Source organism: Desmodus rotundus, chromosome 1 (genome assembly GCF_022682495.2).
Source record: "Desmodus rotundus isolate HL8 chromosome 1, HLdesRot8A.1, whole genome shotgun sequence".
NCBI classification, from domain to species: Eukaryota; Metazoa; Chordata; class Mammalia; order Chiroptera; family Phyllostomidae; genus Desmodus; species Desmodus rotundus.
In genome coordinates, this window is record NC_071387.1 from 96063262 (window position 1) to 96086589 (window position 23328).

Genomic DNA, 23328 nt, shown 5'->3' on the forward strand with positions numbered 1-23328 from the left:
GTCCCGACCCAGCCTCCTTGCCAGACTTTAGCACCTTCAGGTCTAGGCCTGTGGCATCTGACCAGGTCTACCCTTGCTTCTGAGGTGCAGCCTCTGCTACCAACAGCAGTGCTTCGGTCTCCCCTCTGAGCTTCGGGGTTTTGTGCCTGTGGGGACCTAACACGTTCGTTACTGGCCAGGAGGCAGTGCAGTAGGTTTTGTGGAGTTCGCGTTTATGTCCCAGTCTGGCCACTATTGTGGCTTCCTGAGGAAGTCCGCTCACATCTATGAGCCCGTTTCCTCACCTGAAAGTAGGAATAACTGTCCTTACCACACAGGGTCCTTTTGAGGGTTAAAAACAATGCATACAAATCAGCCCAGTGCCTGGCACAGTGTAAATGCCCCGACACTTAGACTATTATCGAGGTCAATTTGCCTCATATTCTCCTAAAATTCAACCCTCTTTTGAGTATTTTAGTATCCTTTTGAGGGACCTAAATGTTAAACTGTATTTAAATATAAGATTTTAATTAAGTAAAGTTCAATTAATTTGAGACTCTTTAGACAAACAGCCTATAGACTTCTTATAGTGTTCAAAATTAGATGAAGAAAAGGATGCTGACAGGATAGGAAACAACTTATTGTTTAAGAAATGCTGCAAATATGACCAATACTGGGTAGACCTGTAACAGCAGACAAGCTTAATTGCCCAAAAGATGGGGGCGGGGCGGGGGGGGAGTACGCTTAGATGGATACTGAAATTCTCAAAAGGGGGTAAACTGGCCATGAAACAAATTGACAGCTGCTTGTCTCCTGTCAAGCAGTGAGGCAGGAGAGGTGGCTACTGTCAGCCATGTCCGGCTAGAAGAGCCTTGAGACATCTCATCCTGGTGGCGAGCCAGCTGAGGCCCAGAGGGGCTTATCCCAGTCAGTGCTCCACAAAGGCCGCCCCTAAAGCCTGCTGTTTTGCCCCTTGATTGTGCCCTGAGCCCAGTCTTTTTTTTTTCCAAATTGCTCCCCTTCCCCCAGCCCTCTTTCCAGAGGCCACCATCACCGTCCCCAACGCTCAGTGGCCCACCTTCCCACACTCCACCAGCCCAGTTACAAATGGTGATTTTCTGTTTATTGGTCAAAAACAAAAATCCAGAAGCAGAGGTGGAGAGAGATTGTGGGTTGGGGAGATAGCAGGAAGGGGATAGAGGCCTTCTTGTCCCAGCTCTCCCCTTCATCCTTCTTCTGACCCTCCAAGGCCCAGGGGTTAGACGGGAGCCAGAGCATCCGGGAAGGGCAGAGCCTTCATGGCCAAGGGAACAGCAGAGCTCTTGGGGGCAGTCCTTACGGGCTGGAGGGCCCCAGGAGTTTCAGGAGAGCTGAGTTCCCATGCCAGGATCCAAAGCCAATAGGATGGGTTGGGGTAGGCCCCTTGTTTGGCAACTGAGAAGAGGAGGTTTTGGGTGGCAGGATGCTGGTTTATTTACTGTAGGGTCCCCAGGGCCTTCAGAGCCCCTGCCCCCGCACTGTGGGACTGGGAGACTATTTACACAGCAGGGAGGAAAGGAGTCAGAGACCAGGTCCTGCACTCCTGCCTGCCCAGAATGAGGAGGGGAGGGGTGTCTTGGGTCCTGCATCCTTAGTCTTGGGGTTCAGATGGAAACTTCATACTCCCGTGTATCCTGGAGACAGAGAGGTGGGATCAGTTGCTAGGGTGGGTGGAGGTGGAGGAGGCAGCAAAATGAGAGAGGCCACCAGGAAGGGGAAAGACCCTGGATTTTTAAAGTGACATTAGTGGGTTGGGGGTCATGGTGTGGGAATGGGGCTGAATCTGGCCAATAGATGTTTGGTTCATCCTACAGTATGTTAAAATCACATTAAAAAATCTGAATTTCTGGACTGTCTTGAACAATCTGGCAACTGGGCCTGTTTCCACTATGGACTAGATGGGACTCAAATTCTCTGGTTAACCAAAGTCCTCACCACTCCCTATTGTTCACACCTGACATGCTTTGTTCATTGATGTGGCCTTTGTAGGCAGACACCTTGAGAGAAGGTTATAGAGTCCTGGGGGAGCTGAGAGAGGTGGCATTCCAGGGGAGGGGAGGGCTCACCCCAGCTTCATACAGTGGATTGCTGAAGTCTGACTCCACAGTGATGGGGCTGTAGGAATGGGAGCCTGAGAAGCCGAAAAGGGATTTTCCTTGCAGCCTGGGAAATGGAGGAGATAGAGAAGCTTATAGAGAGGTGAAGCGCCAACACCCCTCACCCAGGCTTCTGCACCAGGCAGGCAGGATGTCTGCCCTGGCTGCAGCTCCCTGAGTATGGTACGTACTTGGTGTAGTATATGTAAACGCCACTGCCGAGGACAATGACCAAGCCTAGGGGCAGCAGGATGGCCAAGGCGAGGTTCCCACTCTCCAGCTGCCGTGATGGGTCGGTGGTCTGGGTCACTGGAGGGAGGAGGAGAGGCCATTGAGCTGGGGCGGGCCGAGCCCTGGGCTCTCCCAGCCTCCTGCCCTGGGCCCTGAACCCTGGGCCCTACCCCTCCGGGGCCTGGCCTCCTGCCCCCAGCCTCTGCCTTGCCCTCCCGACTCATCCAGGCCTGGGTCTCCACCTGTGCCCTCACTGACCTTCCAGTTTTCGGTTGTCCTGGAGCTCCTCATAGGCCACTGCAGGGAGAGGAGGGGGAGGGGACGGGGTCTGAGCCAGGGAGGGAAGGAGGCTGGGTAGAGGGCCGGAAGCCCAGTGGGGCTGGGCTGGACAGCCTGATTCTCTCTGCCTTCTGCTCCACCTAAACTTTATCTTTTCCTTGGTGGGGGTGGGGAGGAGTCAGAGCAGGGCCTTCTTCCTCCCCTTCTTCCTTGCTCTACAGTCTAAACCACCCAGGTCTGCAGCATTTTCAAAAGCAGGCAAACTGAGACCTATCCAGAAGGTAAGAGACTTCCAAACCAAAGACCCTTCTACTACATCCCTTACTATAGCTTTACGACCTTGAACTTCCCCAGCACTTCTGGATGTACCCATGAGGACGAGAGCCCACAGGAGGTGAATGGGGAGCTAGGCAGGGTTAGCATCGGTCTCAAATTTGCTACCTGACTTTCTCAGCCCCGTCACTCCCCGAACACTGCTAGGACTGACCCCTCCAGCCCTGTCTGCCCAGGCACCTTTGCAGAGTGGCGGTTGGCTGGTCCACTGTGAGGGGTGGCCGGGAATACAGGTGATGGTGACCTCGCCGATTAGCTCAAAGCCCTCATAGCAGAAGAAGCGCAGAGACTCGCCCGCCTGGTAGTGATGCTTGTACAGGGTCTGATAGCCATTCTCCGGCACCCCAGGGTTCAGGCACGGCTCGTATTTCACTGCAGGGAACATGTGGGTCACATGCCAGCCGAGCTGCTGAGCAGGCCACCCAGCCATCCTTCCCAGGTGTCCCCAGACTCACAGGCGCACTTGGGGACACGGTCACTCCACTTGGGTGTGCCTGTGTCCCGGCTGTAGCAGGTGAGTACGGCCGCCCCCTCCAGGCTGTACCCTGACAGACAGCGGTACTGGACATGGGAGCCAACAGGGAAGCCAGCATCCGAGGTGGTGCGGTGCCCATTGGTAATCTCACCAGGGTCGGCACAAGTCATGACTGTTGGCAAGAGGGCGAGGTCAGGGGGAGCTATGGCCTTAAAAGATCTCCCCAAAGCTTAGGGCTTGGAGAGACCTGAACCCCCTACTTCCCACTATTTCCTCAGAATGAAGGGAGCAGGAGTTGGAAAATCTTAAAATTCATGCATTTTATATTTCCAGCTTCTTTGGGAAAACAGAGTGATTGGGGCAACCCAGGTCCCCATCCTAGGATAAAATTTTAAATATTTAACCACTGTACTGAGCATAGCAGCTAAACCCTAGCAGTGTCAGCCCTGCATGACATACCATCGGCAGAACAGCAGCTGTCCCGCTCCCCTCGTCCTCGTCATTCCCAGCCTATTCTGCTCACTAATAGTGCCTGCCGGGCCAGGCCCCCGTGGGTGTCTGAGTTTACAACCTTGTGGAAGAGTCACAATCATAGCCGTTTCTTGTATATAGACCTGTGCAAGGCATCCCGCTAAATGTTTTTTTTTTTTTAAGTTTTATTTATCCATTTCTAGAGAAAGGGGAAGGGAGGAAGAGAGGGAGAGAAACATCAACTGATTGCCTCTCTCATGCCCCCAACCGGGGACCTGACCCAAAACCCAGGCATGTGCCCTAACCAGGAATCGAACTGGTGACCCCTCTGTTTGCAGGACGACACCTAACCCACTGAGCCACACGTGAGGGCCCTGCCAAATGTTTTACAAATACAATATATACTCTGATGATCCTGAGAGGTCAATATCATTGTCATCTGCCTTAAGGCCCAGGGCCCAGGCAGTCAAATGCCTGGCACACAGTCACTCAGAGAGGGAGTAGCAGAGCTGAAACCAGTGGGCTGAGGGTCAGAGATTTAGGTCTCAGCTCAGCTTCAGGCTCAGTGTCTCTCCTTGGACAGATCCCCTCCTGAGCCTGGAGCAGCTGGGCCAGCCTCTATCTGCTCTGAACCCTACCTCCATCCTTTTCTGTCCTGCCTGGGTTCCAGACTGGACAGCCCATGAATCCTCCCAGAGATGGGGAGCTGTTTCTACTAGAAAGCTTTCCCTGTGTCCAACCCAAATCTGGCTTCCTGAAACTAAACGCTCATTGGCCCCAGCCAGGGGCCAAGTAGAAGAACTACAATCCTTTATCCTTGTAATAGGCTTCCCAAACTTAGGAGAAAGTGACAAGATGCCACCCCTTTCATTCTTCTAAAAAAAACTACCAGCTCCTTTAAATGGCACCTTTTCTGTGAAATCTGCTACCTCCCTGGGACAAGTAACCCACCCCTCTTCCCACAGCCCTTCTTCATACTTACAGCAGCTACTACTTACTGTTAACACGCACCAGGCACTGTGTGAAAAACTTTTCATTTGCTCTTCACAACCCCCTATTCCTACTTCACCAATAAGGAAGCCAAGGCTCAGAGATGTTAAGTATTTGTGGTTACCGCTCTGTAATATCCTGAGTTGTTTAACTCTCTGTTCCTCTCCTAGACTGGGAATTCCAACAGGGCAGGGAGGGACCCCAATCCCTCCACATAACCCCTACCCCAACCCAGCATGGGGCTTCCGTGACTGCCTAGGCCCTAGCAGAGTGACTCGCTGTGATGTCAAGGGCTGGGGACGGAGAGACTGGTGCAGGACCTAGAGCAGGAAGAGTGCAACTGTGCATCGATGGGACAGGGCCAGGTAGGGGTAGAACTCCAAGAACAGTGGTGGGGCCACTAAAAGATAAGGCAGGATCCAGAGGAAACGGGGTCAGAGCCCAGAGCAGTACAAGAGAGTGGGCTGCAACCCGGAGAAGATGAGAGTGAGACCCAGAGGAGAGTTTCGGGGCACGGAGGAGCAAATGAGTGGAACTCGAAGGGCATAGGGACGGGGTCTGAGGAAGATCTGGGTAGGACCTGGAGAGGAGGGAGGAAACCCGGAGGAGACAGGAGCGGGAAAAAGAGACCGAGGCGGGGCGCAGAGTGAAATGGGCGGGGCGCAAGCGGAGCAGTGGAACCCTGAAGGGCAGGGGCGGAGCCGGGAAAGGACAGGAGCGGGTCCCTGGCTCACTCTTTTGGCAGGCGGGCGGCGCTGCGCTCCAGGACAAGTCCCACTGGCAGGTGAGAATATCAGAGCCGAGCAGCTCGTAGCCAGGCTCGCACTGGTAAGTAAGCACCGTGCCCCGGATCAGGTCCCCGTGAGAAGCCGTCCTCCAGCCCCACTCCGGAGGTGGCAGTTCAGGGCACGTGTCGTTCCTGGGGACCTCTGCAGGGTAGAGACAGATAGTTTAGAGGCTGTCCTGCGAATCAGAGAGCCCTTCCAGCCTCAAAGGGCCTCTCTGTAATCTCTGGCCTGCCAGAACCCTGCCCATCTTGGGACCCTAAGACCTCGTACCTTTGAAGTGCAACACGAAACCCTGGCCCAGGCCAGGGTTTGGGGGCCCGGGCGGTGCCTGGAACTGCAGTGTGAGGTCGGGCCCAGAGGAAAGGAGGCGGCGGCGCGGTTGAGGTCCTCGCAACTGGGCCAGGACTCGGGCACTGGGACCGTCCCCGTCGAACAGAGTCAGCATGTCCCCTTCGCGCACATTCAAGCTGCAGGGAGTAGGGCCAGATATCGGGGCTGGATTATGATCGATTCCCAGTCCCTAACTCAGTTTATTAATACCCTGCCTACTCTCCACTCCCGCCCCACATTCCCCTACCGGTATGCCTCTCCTCAGTTTTGACCAATTATGGGCTTCTCTGTGCCAGTCTCTCCAGGTTCCACTTGTTCTGTGGCTCCTCCCAGTTCCTGATTCCCAATCCTCCCAACTCTCCTCACTACTAACCCCTTCCACTCTCCATACCTGGTGAGGCAGAGCCTAGCTCAACACCAGCTCTGACCAGTCACAGACCACGGTCACATTACCATCCCGCACAACTCTAGGCCGCGCCTGAGGGAGTTTTGGGGCCACGCCCACTTCTGGATCTGTCCAATCTCAGGACCACCTCATACCAAATCAGCTCACTGGATTCTCCCCACACCCACTTTACAGTCGCTCGATGCTGCAACCAGTTGGGCCTGGGAACCTGGAGATCTGCTTCAGAGTGGCCTCGGAAACCGCCAGAGTGAGAGACACTAGACCAGAGGCCCCTTTTCACAATAGCTCCTGAGGAAGGCTGCATCGTCCCATTTACTTGTCCCAGGCCGCCTGGCTAATTAGTGACTTGTACCTTGGTCTACAACCCACACCCCCATCCCGAACCTTTAGTCGCCTCTTTCACTAGACCATTTAGTCACCAAATACTGTGTAGACACAGGAGCCAGCCAGGCTCAGAATGCAGGCTAGCGTGTTGTTACACCACACTGCTGAGCCCATACCCATCGCGCCCTCTGCAGCACCCAAACATACATCTCAACTTGGAGCAAGATGCGCTTCTCTTCCTGGACATGTAGGCCCCACACACAGTCCTGGCCGGGGCTATAGCTCTGGGGCCAATCTGGAGAGAGGACCACACCAGCTGGCTCTGACAGCTCCCCTCCACACATGGCTAAGGTAGAAAGGGTGTCAGATTCAGGACCCAGGTGAGCACACAGTCTCCATTTCAGCACACTCCTCACCACTCCCGATTGTATGCACTAAGACCGCTTCACAGGTTTCCGATTATCTATTACCTGCCTGTTTCTTGCCATACCTAGTCCTGTCGTGTCCAATCTCCAGCCCTGCTCTTAATTAACCCTATCTACTGCCCACCCAATACATGGCTTAGCCCAACTTCACTTCTAGCACTTAGAGACATTTGGGTTGTAACCCCTGAAATCTGTAACAAGCCCACTAATTACTTAGCTAAGGAAACTGAGTCTCTGAAAGGGACAGGGATTTACCCAAGGCCTGGGTTTATTAGGTTTGGAAATGCAGTTCTCTTGTGAATAGAGTTCCCAGGATCCACAGCTCAGGGGCTAGTCTGTAGAATGAAGGATTACTGGTGATATGGAAGGCTCACCCTTGCAGGCTGGCTCTGTGTCATTCCAGTGGGGTTCTGTGGGATCCACACATTCAATGGCATTGGGGGGGCCAGGGGGCTCCAAGGCATATCCTGGGAGGCATGAGAAGGTAGCCAGTGCCCCTGGCCGGTACTCCGGGTCTGTGGTAGTGACATTGCCATGTGCCAGGAAGGGGGCGAAGCAGCGATCTTCCTCAAAGGCTGAAGAGGAGTCAATCACACAAATTAAGCACTTGGACAGGCATTAAGGGGTTTCGAACTGGGGCACTTGGGCTGAATTCAAGTGTTGCTTGGCCACTCAGTGAGCTGTTTAAAATTGAATGACTTTGGACTTAGCTTTCACTCTCCAGTTGCCCCCAAACCCTAACACTCCTCATTTGTATTTACGTTACCTCCCTAGCCTCTGGAGGGAAACCCCAGGCTAGTCAAATCCCAGCCATTTGTTCTGCAGATGAGCAAACTGAGGTCCAAAGTCAAAAAGCCACTTTCCCAATGGCACACAGTAGGGCAGTGGCAGCACCACATCTGAAACACAGATTGCTTGATTCCCAGCCAGAAACACTTGTCTCTGGAAACGACAAAGGGGGGTGGGGGTGGGGGGAAGCTTGCCTTTGGAGCACTGGCTCACGTAGGTGTGTTCTCAAAAATCACAGTTGGATTCTGATAATCCCTGATTACCCGTGTTGAGGCTAGGATCTAAAGGTGCAGCTAACACAAAAGCTACTCAGCTTTGACTTTGGACCAAGTCAGCAAAAATGAACATTTGTAGAGCATTTCTGTTTTTCCCCACCTGATCATACCTTAGCTGCAAAACTGTCTGTGAGGTAAGACTTAGGTGCCTATCATACAGAACAGGAATCTGAAGCTCATGAAGCATCGGTGGCCCACAACCATGGAGGCAGGCCTCACACCTAGGAGTGCTCACTGCACTCTCAGAATATAACGTGAAATTTATTTTTTAGATTCACTGTTCCCGGACCTAATAAGGTGTCATGTCCAAGTCCTACACATTCATTAGGGCCCAGAGTCAGTTCCCTGCTGCAGTCACACTGGCATTCTCCATTTCCCAGACAGGCCTTTCTCTACCCCTTTACCATTACTCACACTGTGCCTTTCACCCAAATGCTCATTCTCAACCTCTCTCATTTAAAGTTCTCTCTGTCCTTTAAGGCCCACCTCAAATGCCTCTTCTCCCATGACCACCGACCTCCTTGTTTCTACCTGTCCAGCATCCAGTCCCTGTTCTTTTGGTGGGTAACAACACTCCTATTTTCATTTTGGCACACATGCCTCCTGTGATTCCAGTCCGTGAGGCCCATTTGGGGCCAAATAGGGGTGGCTGCTTGAGATGAATCTGCCAGTAACACCGTCCACCCCTGGCTCGGTGGTATGACCTAAGCCAGGCCAATGAGAACACTTTCTGGCATTTTTTGCTGAAGCTCTTAGGAAAGTCGCATGCTTTCTCTCTTTCTGACAGTTACTAAGTTGGTAGTATGTTAGTCTGGAACTGCTTGGTTCACCACAGACTGAGAGTGCCTGAGAATGAAGCCAACAGAGAGGAAAGAACTGAGAGGTTAAGGTAACCGTTTCTTGGTTGTCTACCTGGATCCAGCCATACATGAGGCTTAAACAGAAAAGGCCACCTCATAGAATTAGAAGGGGTCCATATGAAGGGAACCTTGTAGTTTTAGGTTGGGGAGGAAAGTCAGGATATAGGAATCCAAACACAGAGATGAGCGGCATTAGAGGACGTGCTGTGACCACATGTGGACATCAGGAAGAGGGAAGGTGCTGGGGTTGGGGCCCAAGGGGAGGGCAGTTACCTTCAAATCGGAGGCTCAGCAGCAGGGGGTTAGCAGGTGTCTCTGAAAGCAGCTCCACATAGAGGGACTGGGCATCACTGATGAGACCTCGCTCTGGGACATCATCCATGTCAGAGTCATAGATCACTGGGGACAGGGGACTGCCCCCTGAGCGTACCATCAGCCTGGGATGAACAGAAGGGTGTCCAGGAGCCCAGTTTCCCCTCAGAAGCTGCCTCAGCTCTTGCCTGCACTTCCAACTTATTTTCATAGCTATAATTTTCGAACATTAATTATATGCCATGTACTTTTCTAAGCTTTTACATATTTTATCTTGTTTAATGCTTATACGAACGCTTGAGTCAGATACTGTTATTATTACCCCTCATTTTATGGATGAGAAAATTGAGGCACAGAAAGATGAAGAAACCTGCCTAACATCACATGGCAACTACCGTCAGAGCTGGGATACCAGCTGGTTAAAGAGCGATAATGATGATAATGCAAACACATTTCTAGTGCTTACTGTGCGCTAGCACCATTCCGAGCACTTCACACATCTTAATGCATTTATCCTCACAGCAACATTGAGAGAGGGGTACTATTTATTATCTCCATTCTACAGTGAGTAAACTGAGGCATAGAGAGGTTAAGAGATTCATCTAAGTTTGTACAGCTATACTGCTTAAGAAAAAGAATAACTAACCTGTGTTTGATACGGATCCCAACTGGGGTCTACCCAAGGTCTGTCTGACTCCCCACTGTAGCCTCCCTATTTCCCTGCGGTAGGGACCTCTGATCCAAGACCCAGCCCCTTACCGGTCATTGTCCTCATCCAGTGAGACTCTCTCAAAGTGCAGATGCAGCCGGCGTCCCTCAGCTGCTTCAATGACCCAACGGCAGGTGAGGTTGGGCCCTGCAGCTCCCCCAGGCTCAGGTGACACGATGCGGCCCAGAGTAGCATTGTGGATAGTGCCACCACAGGATGCTGTGGGCAGAGGAGGAGCAGATTAAGGTGACATTTTCCCCCATCTTCGGAGCTGTTGCATCCACACCTTTGACTGGGACCTGGCCTCAGCATGGCCTCTGGCCTACGTGCTCACCCCAGGGAACAGGACATTTTTCAGGCTACCATCGAGGTAGGAATAGGAAAACCCACGTGGATACCCCTAGGATGGAGATTTCACCAAAAAGAAGACTCCCCAGTGCAACATGCTGGGATGGTGATTTATTAGGGACCCTCTCAATTGAAGCCCTCAGATGGGAAATCTTCAAGCTGGGATCCCCAGGATGAAGACTCCTCAGGATAGTGACACATCAAAGGTTTGAGACTCCCCCCAAAATGGTTTCTTCTAAGATGAAGAGTCTCCGAAAGAAGGGACCTCCAGAATGGTGACTCCCAATATGGAAACCTCCCACGTGGGACTTCCCAGATGGAGATCCCCCAATGACGGAGACTCCAAGGATCGAGACCCTCACTGTAAAGAGCTCCAGATGGAGGCCCCAGGATAGCAACTCTTCAGGGTCAAAACTCCTTCAAGATGGGTGTTCCCCAAAGATGGAAGCCCCCAACATATGACCCTTCCAGTGGGGCTTCTAGGACAGAAGCCCTCACCTACTGTGGCAGGAGATTCACCTATGCAGCTGGGGGGTTCACCACTCCAGGCTGGCCGGGTACTATTGAGGCAGATGAGGGTCTCTTCACCCTGCAGCCGGTAGCCTGAATCACAGTGGAAGGTGGCAGTGCCCGCAGGGTGCAGGTCTGTCACACTCACATCCCCATGGGCCGGCCGGGGAGGGAAGCCGCAACTCAGGAGGTAGGCTGGAGCAGGGAGAGGACAGAGAAGAGAGACTCATTTTCCCATGCCACTCTCTCTCACCGGTCCCCCAGCACTTCCTCCCTCTTTCCAGGACCCCTGGGGGTACAAGCTGGCTCCATACTGGAGTCCTCAAATGGGCACATTGTCTCATGAAGAAGTAATTTCAACATCCTTTATCTCCCCCAGTCTTTGTAATCTACCCACTTTGGCCCCCATTTTAGAGATATGGTACCTGAGACTCAAAGAAATTCTGGATCCTAGCACTCATTTGCTATGTGACCTCAGGCAAGTCCCCATCCAGCTCTAATAAAAACAAATAATATTTGCAGAGCTGTTCAGCTTACAGACTGAGTTCACACTGTGCTTTGGAGGTAGTCAGAGAAACACTGTGACCTATTTTCCAGATGCAGAAATGAGGCTCCAAGTTATTAAGTGCCTCAGAGCATATTCTCCCCTCTACACACACAGTGGACTTTCTTTCACTGAGGTACACTGTGGTATTAGAACCTCAGCTTTCATCCACAGGAACCAAATGCAACTCCTTTAGGAACTTTGACTATTTTGTCATTAAAGTCCTTAATACTCACTGCTCTCTAAATGAATACCCCAGTGAAGTGCTTTGCTTTCATCAAGGAGCCGTTTCATCTTCTCCTTTCTCGCTGTGAGAACTGTGTAATCTCTCTTTTGGCACTGGCCGCTGGGAAGCTCGGAACCAGGCAACAAAGTTTTCTCCATGCACATTCTGTTTTCTCAATTTTAATAAACATCACCTGATCCCAGTTTTTTCTTACTTAGTCTTTTAAATTTTATTGCTTGAATTCCTTTTTGAAAGCCTCCTGAAATTCTTTTGGAATCATATGGGATAAAACAAATAAATAGAAAGTGACTTGGCAGTAAATGATGGACTCTGAACTTGATCTTGAAAGAGCTCTGTGTGTCTGTTTCAGAGCAGGCAGAGCCCCTCAAGAAGGGCTTCTTGGAAGAAATACACCCAAACTGGGTCTTGTAGGAGGGGCAGACTAGTTAGCAGAGGGCTTGGGAGATCCCACCTTGCCTAGGCCTTTGCTTTTTATAACTCTCTAGCCCTCAATGATTCTGTAAGAGACCTGGTCTCTCCCTATATATTTAAATTCAACAAGAATTTCCTTGGCAGGGTCCTGGGAGGAGAGACATGAAAAGACACAGGCCTTGCTCTTGGCGAATCTACAGTCTACTGAGATAGACAGACATAAAAACAACTTTCTAGAGCACAGTGATTTGAATAAATGTTAGCCCCTGTGATGGCTCTCCATGACCAACAGAACCAAGTCTGAATGCTTTAGACTGACATTCAAGCCCCACAGCTGGGTCCTGCCCAGCATATCCACCTCCAAGTCCCATCCCCTATACGACCCATACATACTACACAATGCAGATTTGTAACTTCTTATGGTCTCACCTCCATGCTTTTCCACATTTCCCTTACCTGCAAGGCCCTCTTTTGCTCTTTCTTATCTTTCAAGGAGTAACTTAAGTGTTACCTCTTCCAGAAAGTCTTCCTGACCCCTCCTATCTCCAGTAGAGTTAGTTGCTCTCTTGCCTATACACAGTCCCACACATATAATTTTATCATCACACTAACCACTGTCTGTTGCCATTAAGAGACCGAACCAAACCTTATTTATTTTGTCTCCTAAAAGCCTGGCCTAACTGATCAACTGATGCAGCCAAGAGGCAGTGTGGAACAGTGAGAGCACGGGATTTGGAGACAGGCAGATCTCAGTTCCAGTTTTAGCTCCATAACTTATTAGCTTATATGACCTTGAGCAGGTGGTTTCACCTCTAGGGCCTCTAACCTATAACTGGCAATAATAACCCCTATCAATCAGGATTGGCCTAAAGTGCAACAAATAAACAAACATGCAAAGTACCCAGCATAGAAAAAGTGCTCAGAAAATGTTCATCACCTGCCTCTCACCAGCCTCAATTAATGAGTAACTGGGAGTCAGGGGCCCGGGATTCTGACTTCTGACTCTACAATGAATTTGCAGGTGACTGAGCAATCCACACAACCTTGAGTCTTTTTCTTCCTCTCAGAGGTGGAGTTGACAATGGCCACCTCCAGGGCCACTGTGAGAAGCAAATGAAGTAACAGTTGCTGGACTTGGGGTGAGGGGTGATGGAGCCTTTGGCCTGTCAGAGAAGCTAACAAGGCCACTCTGGATCGGAGGGCCCAGCTAGGGCACATTAGGAAGTGCTTAAACAGGGCTTTGTCTCCAAAGGTGCCCAGAGAAGCCGTAAAGTAGGGAAGACTGAGGTAGGTAATGAAGGGCAATTTATGAAATAGCTCTGCTTCCCCCAAATGTTCTACTTAGCCTAGAGTCCTATTTTCAATGCCCTAGGGAAGTGGATGCTTAAAGAAGGCAGCAGGGGGCCATTCTGTAACATCTATAGTTCAGCCCTCTGCCCTGGGCCCTCAAGGCATGCCCTTATTCCCCTATATATGGCCCTGACCACCAAATATATGTCCCTTAGTTCACTGGGCTGTCCCAATACAGGGCTGGTGCTGGGTGCCTCCACCTTACACATATGAGTCCCTGGAGCAGGTTCCCAGCAGAAGCCTCAGGAAAGACTGGAGAGGTTATAAAGTAGGGATATAAGCTATGTGTGTCCTGGGAAAGAAATCTGGGGTCAGCAAAGCTAATAAGGGGGCAGGCAAGGCCATGAGGTGATATGAAAGGAACATTGGCTCAACACAGTTCCCTCTATTTCTGAGGAGCACAGGGAGGCATTTTGGAGAGCCAGCAGTGTCTGGGGTGGGAAAGTGGGCTGAGCCCCTTGCCTCGTGTGCACATGTATGCTAGAACACACACTTGTGTTGTGGGAAGGTTCCCCGTACGCACAGGCAAGTGTGGACACACACATGTGCAGGTTGTCCGTGGGTGGACACTCATGAATGCAGTCATGTTCACATCTGTCCCACTTCCCTTCCCCCAGAAGTCATCGGGATCTTTCTAGGTCACAAATCTGAGGCTGTCACTATCCTGCTTTAAACATTTCAAAGTATTCCCACCTCCCTTGCAGAAAAAGAGTCTGAACTCCTTACTGAAGCTGATAAGGCCCTTCATGATCCAACCTACCTCCTGGTCTGATCTCTTAGCCTACTTCTCCCCCCTCCCCTTCGTGTGCTTTCACTGTAATAGCAATGACTGACATTTTTGAGCTCTGTGTACCAGTTGCTATTTTAAGCAGCTGATATACATTAACTCATTGTTCATCCTAATAATGCCATGAGGTTAGTATTATAATCCCCATTTTTCAGGTGAGGCAATGAGGCACAGAAAGGTTAAGTAACTTGCTCCAGATCACACAGCTGGGACAATTCTGTCTTCCATGCTGAATTACTTCAACTTTTCGAGGGGCTCACATTTTTTCTCCTCTCTGGATCTTGGATTGAGTTTTTTCATCCATCTAGACATCTGCCTTCCTCTTTTGCTCCCTCCCACCCTTTCCCTAGCTAAGTCACCTTTTAGGTCTCAGCTTAGTTATCATCTCCTCCAAGAAGGTATCCCTATATTCCTTAGGAGAAATTTAGGTCCATTTGATTCTTCTGCTTATATTCCTCCATCATAAGGATATGGGTCCTTAGGTCATTGAATTCTAATCATCCCGATTACCTGTCCATTTCCCTACCTTGATTCTGAGTTCCTTGTCAGATTTATATGTGGCTTGCTCATTCCTGTCCCCAAGGCTAACACAGGGCCGTTATGAAGTGGATACTAGATAAACATTTGTTGAGTGAATGGATGAATTGTTACTTCCATGAGTGCACACTCAGACACAAGTCTAAGTGTGTGAAATAAGTGTGCACAGGTCTCTTCTGAGGATTCTGTTCCCAGGATGCTAGTCAGGAGGAAAAGTCCCTGACTTGCCCTGTGCTTGGAAGATGTCCCTGTGCCAGTGTGCCAGTGAGTCCCCTGCCCTTCTACCAGCACCATGAACTTCTCACCCTGATAGTGGATCCTGAAGCCACCGCCCCTTGGGACCCGGGGGCTCTGGAAGTGCAGGAGCAGCCGATTGGTTGGGCTCCGAAGGACCTGTCCTTCTCCCAGCATGGAGGAGTTGGCCAGGAGTCGTGGGGCCAGGCCTGGGGCACCCCCACCAGCCAGCACCAAGAGTTCCTCCTCCCGAGACAGGTTCAGCATCTGCACCTAAAGAAGCCAGACCCACCAGGGAAAGTCAGCCAGGATGGGAAAATCATGAAGTCCCCCACCCCTTGCTTTCCTTTTCCCTATATGTGGCAGTCCAAATACCACGGTGATATTGGCCAAGTTGTAGAACTGCAGGTGTCTTCCCAAATAACAGAAAACAGGCCCATTCGAGTTAGAAGACAGGTTGTCTGGCTCTCACATCAAACTTGTGCACACCCTAGGGCCCAAAGGAAAGGGCTTGAAGGTTTCACAGTCATACTCATATGCTTAAGGTCACTTACCTGGATCTCAATGCCATAGCCAGGGTAGACATGGATGCTGTATGTGCAGTCCAGGGGTCCCAAGGTGTGGCTGGTGCTACTCCCTAAATCTGGAGACTCCACATGCCCTTCACCCTCGGAGATGTTGTTATTACACAGAACTAAAAAGATATACGTGGTTTGGGTTGAACGAATACTTGTGTTCTTGCCCTCCCAGCCAAGCAACTCTGGGCGTCCTCATCTGTCTTCTCCCCAGCACCCCTCACCATCTTTATCCAAAGCTCCCTCTCCCACCTGTGCCTAGAACTCCCTTCTCTAACTGCAACATGGATAAGACATAGAAAGGTACTTAGAATGTGTATATAAATGCTAGCCTTTATTATTAAGCAGAAGCTCCTCTTCTACCCGCACCTAAACGGCTTCTTTCACACCTGCCCTGCAGCCTCTCCCCCATCCATACCCTACTTCCCTTGAACACCACTCCCTTCCCTTTCAGTTGTGGCACCTGGGCTGGTCACCGTGGTGGTGACAGTTGTTGTGGTGATGATGGTGGTCGTGGTCTCCTCCTCTCCCTCAGGCCTGAGAGGCGGGCCTGGGGAAGCGGGGCCGGAAAGAGGCGGGGCCGTAGTTCCTGGGGGCGGGGTCAGCAGCTCCGGAGCAGTGGGGCCTGCTCCCCTACCCCACTTAGGGGTTACAGCTGTTGTCAGAGGCCCTGTCCCTGGCTCAGTGGCCCGTGGCAGGGAGGGCGATGCAAGAGTCTGGCTGGCTGGAGGGGTGGCTAGTGTGGGGTCCGGATCAGTTCCTGGGACAGTACAGGAGAAGTCAGGGCACAGGAAGGGCAAATAGGTGGGGAGTAGGGCTGAGGGAAACTGGGGGTTCCCCACTGAACCCAAAAGACCTTCCCCACAAGGAACAAACCCTCCACCTCTACTTTCCCCACCGGAAGACTTCACCTCCTCCCAAGGCTTCCACAGCCTGACACTCTTCCCCCCTTCTCCTCCCCTGTCCACCTCTGGATCAGGCCCTTCCACTCTGACAGTCTCCTTGAGCCTCTCTCTCTGCCTCCTCATTCAGATTTGGTTCCTCTCCTGGCTACCCCTTTCTCTCTCCTCTGTGTAGCTCTCTCTCTTTTGCTCTCTCTGGAACTCTTTATTTCTCTGATTAGTATTCATATCACTCTCTGATTTTATGACTCTGGATCTACTAATCTCTGTATTTCTCTTTCTCTTTTTGTGTCTGTCTTACACTATTTTTCTGAATCTGGTTCTCTGAGTTTCCATCTGTCTTTTTCTCTGATTGTCTGTTTTTCTGTCTGACTCTGTCTCTTGATTATTCTGACCCTTTCTCTGTCTATACCCAGTTTTGACTCTCTGTCTTCTCCCTCTATCTCCTTCTGAATTTCACTGGCCTCACTCCCCATCTCTCTGAGTTAATGCCTCTCCCTCTGCCTCCATGTCACTCCTGCCACTCTGGGAGCCTCACCCGGCAGGTAGCCCATTTCTGGGCCCCTCCTCAGCAGGGCCCCATGGAGCAGTTCAGCCAAGGCCTCCGAGGCTACTGTGGGGGTCTCACTTCCAGGCTCCAGCAGTGCCTCCTCCTCTTTCATGGGAAGACCTAAGAGATAAGGTTGTATGAGCCCTTTCACTGCCCCCCACTCCTAGATTTACGAGAAAGATATTTTCCAGAGTTATTCTCCCTCCTCAGCTAGGACTGCAGGAGCTCATAGGGTTCCAGGCTGAGCTAAGAGCTAAGATTGGAGGAGGGGCTCCCAGCTGCCCCTCACAATCCTGTACCTTCCTCCCCTCCTCTGCCCCCAAGCTGTGTAAGCCTTCAGTGAGCACCTTGGCTGTAATGAACACTGGACAACGCCAGCAGGGTGGAAAATGGGGAATGGTGCTGCCTTCATTTTCACCTCAGTGGTCTCCTGGTCTCTGCAGAGGGTCTGACAGCACCTCCCAGCCCTTGCCTCCGCAGTGCCCAGATTTCTCTCTGGATTTCTGTCTCTGCAGTGTGGTGTTCTCTCTCTCTCTCTCTCTCTCTCTCTCTCTCTCTCTCTCTCTCTCTCTCTCTCCCTCCCTCCTCTCTCTCTTTCTCTGCAGTTTCTCCCTGGAGTCTGGCTGGGGGGCAGAGAGGGGAACTGACTATCTGACTATCTGGTCTCTGAGCAGGGCCTCTGTTCATCTGTCTTTGTTCATACATCCAAGAGCAGTTGTGTGTGCAGTGCCTGGCATCCCTCCCAGCATCTCCATCTCCTGCTCAGGTACTCTGCGTGTTCTGCCACCTCCACAGACATCCCCTAACTTCCCTAGCTTTCCTTCCTGGATTTAACCCCCTGAGACCCTGCTAAAAGCTACCCTCACCCATTTCCCCACTTCCTCTATAGTGGGGTTAGGGGCTCCAGGTATAAGCTGGAAAGCCCTGGCTTGCCCCTTCCCATCAGTTGTACCCCTCCCCTTCCCTAAAAGCTTGGAAGGCCCAGGGTATTCAGAGAAAGGAGGGTAAAGGACCCCCCTGGGAGACTTCACGGGCCCACCCCCATGATCCCATGTCCTTACCCTGAATCCAGGGGCAGCTCAGCAGAATTAGGAACAGCAGCTGGGGAGGCGGCGGGTGTTGGGCCTTGGGAATCCCCATGGCGACTCACACTGATTTTTCTTCTCTGCGCCTATCTTAAATGATTTAGCTGTCACCTTTCCTCTGTCTCCTCTGCACCTCTCTTAAATAATCTAGCCGTCACCTTTCCTCCGTCTCCTTCTATCTTTCCCTTTAATTTTTTTTACTGCTAGCAGTTAGCAAGGAAGACAATTTCTTGGCTCCTCGGGATGGAGGGGCAGAATTGGGCTGGGAGGTCGCCTGAAGCCCCCCCCCCCTCTTTGCCCAATCTCCTCTATTCTCTGCTGCTGAATCTGTGGGAGAGGGGGCGCGGCTCCGGCTGCAGGGGGTGGAGGCGAGAGGGCCGAGAAGGCCGAAGGGGCTAGGTCTCCTGGGTTACCCTCTTTCTCCTCCTCCTGTGTCCACCAAGGTGAGATTTAGCTGAGGAAAGGCAAGACAGCTTCCCAGGGCCTGAGGTGGATTCGAGGATCGGGAAGATCCCTACTGGGCTTTAGCGGGGCTTGGCGGGGAGGGAAGGGGGTTGCAGAACCTAGAGAGCTGAAGCTCGGGCACTAGAGCTGCGGGAGGGAGAAGCTGAGAAAGGTGTCGAGCCCACGTCAGATCCTGGGGACGGGCGAAGGGAGTGGCTTGGGATTTATTGGGGGGCGGGAGGAAGGAGGAGGAACTGCAGATGGAAGAAGGAGGGACCATATGAGCCAGGGCTATAATCCTCACTCCCTTAGCTCCTAGGGGAGGCAAAGGAAACTCTCTGGTCCCAGAAATAATTACGGTCCCCTCTTCTCGCCGTTACAACAACATCTGGAATCTGAATCTCCTCTTCCCAGGGTGCCGAGGGACGACAAGGCTGGGTTCGCGCCTGCTCAGCCCCCAATATACCCCTTGCCTATAATCCAGGCCCTCCTGTGGGACTTCTCCTTCCTTTTTACAGAAGTTCATGTGTAATGGGCTTTACTTTCCTCTAGGAGAATGTCAAGTTTCCACGTTTGTGGGGTTTCAACTTTGATTTTTTATTTCTGGCCTCTCTTTCACAGCCTCTGAAGCGCCCTTTTCAGCACCACCAGCGCGCGGACAGCTCTTCCCGGCCCAGCCTGTGTGGGCTCCGCCCCCGGCGCTTTGGCTGATTGGCTGAAGCCGCCAGCACCATCAATCAAGGGTCCGTCTGGGTCTGGCTCGAGGGGAAGAGAAGGGGGAGGAGGAGTCACAGGCGGATTGGTCTAGGGTTCTGCAGACCCAAGGACAGGCCGAGGCATCTTGGTCTGCAATCCGCATGTTCGCCCAGCCCCTTAGTTTGTCCCGCCCCCAGGTCCCGCCCCTTCTTTTCGCATTGCGGGGCGGCTAGAGGTTGGCAAATTGCCCCTGGCGCCGCACATGGCGCCCCTTCGGGGTCCGGGGAGAAGGAAATCCGGAGACCACCCTCCTCCGCTGGCTGAGTTGCCGCTGCCACTGGGCAGGGGGCTGGGATAGCTAAGCTGAGAGGCCTACCGTAGGATGGAGTGACGTCAGGGTGTGTGGGAGCCAAGGAAGGAGCGAGTGGAGAGAAAGAGCGCGCGCGCACGGGGGAGAACCTGCCGGTAGGGTTGAATGAGAAGAGAGGGCAGGGAGAGAAGGGGGAGGAAGGAGAGAGAGAAGCCGCTGTGGAGGACGACTGGTTGCAGGTCCCCAGGGCTGCGGGTCCAGGTGGGGTAGGAACTGCTGTCCTGGGAAGCTAGAAGGAAAGGGGCAGGAGGAAAGAGCGAGAGAAAGGAGGGGTCAGGGTGGAGGGAGAAGAAAGGAGAGGAGGAGACAGAGGGTGGGGAAAGGAGAGGCAGAGGGTGAGAGAGGAAACTGCCACAAGGAGAAAGAAGAGGTGAGAGAGAGGTAGAAGGAAAGAAAGGGAAAGGAGGGTTAAAGGTACATGTAGGAGAAGAGAAGGCCGGAGACACAAGGTGGAAAGAAGACCTCTGAAGCAGAGAGGACCCAGAGTGGAAATGTGGAAGGGAAACGGCCCGGGGGGTAACCAGGGAGCAGCCACGGAGGATGAACTGGGGGCACAGGGGAACTGGGGTCAGGAAGATGCCCCAGGCCTCTTGGCCATGGTCTCCCTGCCCATCATGCCCACGTGGCCGTTGCCCCTGGCCTCCTCAGCCTTTACCCTGCTCCTGGGAGCCCTCACTTCCCTTTTCCTCTGGTACTGCTACCGCTTGGGCTCCCAAGACATGCAGGCCCTGGGGGCTGGGAGTCAGGCCGGGGGTGTCAGTGGTGGGCCTGGGGGATGCTCTGAGTTTGGCAAGCCAAGCCCAGGGAGCTCTGGGGAGCCTGGGGAGGGACCTAGGACAGAAGGTCTAGTGAGCCGTCGCCTTCGGGCCTACGCCAGGCGCTACTCCTGGTCTGGGATGGGTAGGGTGAGGCGGGCAGCTCAGGGTGGCCCAGGCCCTGGGGGAGGGCCAGGGTTCCTGGGCATTCAGCGCCCAGACTTGCTTTTCCTGCCTGACCTGCCCTCAGCACCCTTCGTGCCGCGGGATGCCCAGCGACATGACGTGGAGCTCCTGGAAAGCAGCTTTTCTGCTATTTTGCGGGACTTTGGGGCTGTGAGCTGGGATTTCTCAGGGACTACCCCTCTTCCTCGGGGCTGGTCCCCACCGCTGGCTCCTGGGTGCTACCAGCTCCTGCTGTATCAAGCAGGCCGGTGCCAACCCAACAACTGCCGCCGGTGCCCCAGGGCCTATCGGGCACTGAGGGGACTTCGGAGCTTCATGAGCGCCAACACCTTTGGCAATGCTGGCTTTTCTGTCCTCCTTCCGGGGGCCCGGCTTGAGGGCCGTTGTGGGCCCACCAATGCCCGGGTCAGATGCCATCTGGGTAAGTAGATGATGCCTGCAGACAACCTCCTTGCCTCTCTCCTCTGCCACCAGAGCTTTCTACACTGTGGTTCTGATCATGCCGCTTCTCAGAAATTTTCCATAACAACCTGTTTCCCACAGCAGCAGCATTTCCTGAGCTTCATTTATGTGCAAACCATCTTCATAAGCTTTGCCATAGTCATTTATCACCTGTCCTGTGTATCTTCACATGGACTCCCCCTCCATATTGTTTTACTTATTTAAAAGGAATCTTTACAGAACATGATTATCAGTATTACTTGCCCTAAATGGAAAGTTTAAAAATAAATTTAAACTTTTTAGAAAAGGCTTTTATAATTCTGGCTAAATAGTCTCTCCAGGACTGAAGCCTACGCTTTCTTCGTTTAGAAGGGAGCAGTGTTAGCGGGGGTGTTCATGTCATGATAACGCTAAACTGAGATTTGCTTTTTGATGTTTTAAAGAGAGAAAATGGAAAGGAAAACAATTTTCGGATTACTTAATTCCGTGACCTTGTTTTGCCTAAAACCATCTCCCGCCCTACTGATTGGATGTGTCCTCCACTGGAAGCACACTGGCCTTGGGATCCAATCCAGATTCTTCCTCTCCTCATCTCCCATTTGTTCCTGTCCTTGCCTCCCCCCCTACCATGCTCTAAAAAATAAAGGCCTTCTGACTAATCTTGGCAGACACCACACTTATGCTATATTCTTAATCTAACATGTCTTTACTGTTTATCATTTTATCACTCCTGGAAAACTACTTAGCCCTCAATAAGCATAATTTCAAGTGTCACACCTTTTCTGGGGTGTCTTCTTATTCGGTATCATTGGCTGGTCAGGTTTCTCAGTACTTGACTGTGTGGTCTCTAGGCAAGGATGGAGTCATTAGTTTTATATCTTGCAGGGAGGGAAGGCGATAGTAGGTTCCTAAATTGTCAGAAGCCTAGGAGGAAATGCCACTTCCTCCAGGAAGCCTTCCCTTTTCTCTGAAACAGAACAGATTGTGCTTTGCACTGCATTTCCCTGTGTCTGCTAGCACTTCTTTCAGCCAGCACTGTTTTCTAATTATATTCCAAGTCACCTTCCAGAGAGCAAAGAGGAACCACCATAGAACCTGGTATGCCTGGGTCTTTTTCCACAGGTCTGAAGATCCCCCCTGGCTGTGAGCTGGTGGTTGGGGGTGAGCCCCAGTGCTGGGCTGAGGGACACTGTCTACTGGTGGATGACTCCTTCCTGCACACAGTGGCTCATAATGGTAATGGGGCTCCTGCTCTGCTAGGAGGGATGAGGGACTAACGGAGAAGGGAAATAGTCATATGAGAGGCTACAGAATCAGGCCCATTGGCTTGCTGTCCTAGCACCACCATTTTCCAGCTGCATATCCTTGAATGAGTCACATAGCTTTTACAATCACCTGCAAGATGGGGAAACTGCCTTCTTGGTAAGGTGACTGAAGGATTAAATAAATATAGGCTCAAAGTGGTCAACAGCCTAAGACCCAGGGCCTGGACCACCGGGGTTCCTGTGTCACTTCTGGCACTTACATGGTTGGATGCCACCAAGTAGGTGGCAATGCCTTAACTGCCTATGTGTCATCAGGCTTGTGGGCATCTTCCACCTTTGTCAAGGGGAGTGCCAACTTCTCCTTTCATATGACATATACCTCAAGCACTTACTAGCTGTGTGAACTCAGGCAAGTTATTTAACCTCTTTGTTCCTCAGTTACTTTGTATAAAATAGAAGTAATTATGGTACTACCTCAGTTTATTTTGATGATTGAGAGTTAACGCATATAAGGGGCTAGAACAGTGCTTGGCACTTACTTACAAAGTGTTTGCTTTTTTGAGTATTTGGTGAGTGCTCTGGCATGTAAGTACTTAATGTCAATTGCTCTCCTGTCTCCATTCCCATGTACCCTAGGCTCCCCTGAAGATGGGCCTCGAGTGGTCTTCATCGTGGACCTCTGGCATCCCAACGTGGCTGGGGCTGAGCGCCAGGCCCTCGACTTTGTCTTTGCACCAGACCCTTGAAGGAAGGTGTTGCCTTCAGACATCTGGGTTGGAGAGATGCTGCACTCAGCCATGGCTTGAGTGGTAGCCAGGACCTCCTCTCCATTGCAGGGTGTGGGCGGGGCTGAGGGAGGCAACTGGCTAGTGAACATTGAAATACAGATCTTAAATCCTAACTCCTGACTACTTTCTTCCCAGCTACCAGCCCCAGGGCAGGGGTGCATGTCTTCTCCCATGCAAATAGATGGGTACCTT

At 51.9% G+C, this 23328-nt stretch overlaps 2 protein-coding genes and 1 non-coding gene across 6 annotated transcripts; 1 reads left to right on the forward strand and 2 right to left on the reverse strand.

Moving 5' to 3' along the window:
• Positions 1–1080: 1080 nt before the first annotated feature.
• SEZ6L2 (seizure related 6 homolog like 2) lies at positions 1081–19377 on the reverse strand. Of its 4 annotated transcripts, none has more exons than XM_024560365.3 (18): positions 18168–19377; positions 17095–17226; positions 16118–16414; positions 15634–15773; positions 15151–15352; positions 10979–11164; positions 10162–10330; positions 9364–9527; positions 7541–7741; positions 6949–7087; positions 5952–6148; positions 5628–5822; positions 3413–3604; positions 3138–3329; positions 2604–2642; positions 2306–2423; positions 2085–2181; positions 1081–1652 (listed from the first exon to the last, which is right to left on the reverse strand). In XM_024560365.3, the coding sequence occupies exons 1-18, from the start codon at positions 18244–18246 to the stop codon at positions 1623–1625; spliced, it is 2769 nt and encodes a 922-aa protein (XP_024416133.1). In that variant the 5' UTR covers positions 18247–19377; the 3' UTR covers positions 1081–1622. The 4 variants fall into 4 exon arrangements, with proteins under 4 accessions (XP_024416133.1, XP_024416134.1, XP_053782876.1 ...); XM_053926901.1 differs by having other exon boundaries at positions 1094–1652; positions 10958–11164; XM_024560366.3 differs by lacking the exon at positions 2604–2642.
• Positions 19378–19538: 161 nt separating this feature from the next.
• Positions 19539–23247, forward strand: ASPHD1 (aspartate beta-hydroxylase domain containing 1). The gene is made up of 3 exons (XM_024560367.3): positions 19539–21063; positions 22206–22319; positions 22985–23247. The coding sequence occupies exons 1-3, from the start codon at positions 20193–20195 to the stop codon at positions 23092–23094; spliced, it is 1095 nt and encodes a 364-aa protein (XP_024416135.2). The 5' UTR covers positions 19539–20192; the 3' UTR covers positions 23095–23247.
• Positions 22601–22723, reverse strand: LOC112304915 (U6atac minor spliceosomal RNA). Its single transcript, XR_002974796.1, has one exon. It is a non-coding gene; the product is annotated as a U6atac minor spliceosomal RNA (small nuclear RNA).
• Positions 23248–23328: the final 81 nt, after the last annotated feature.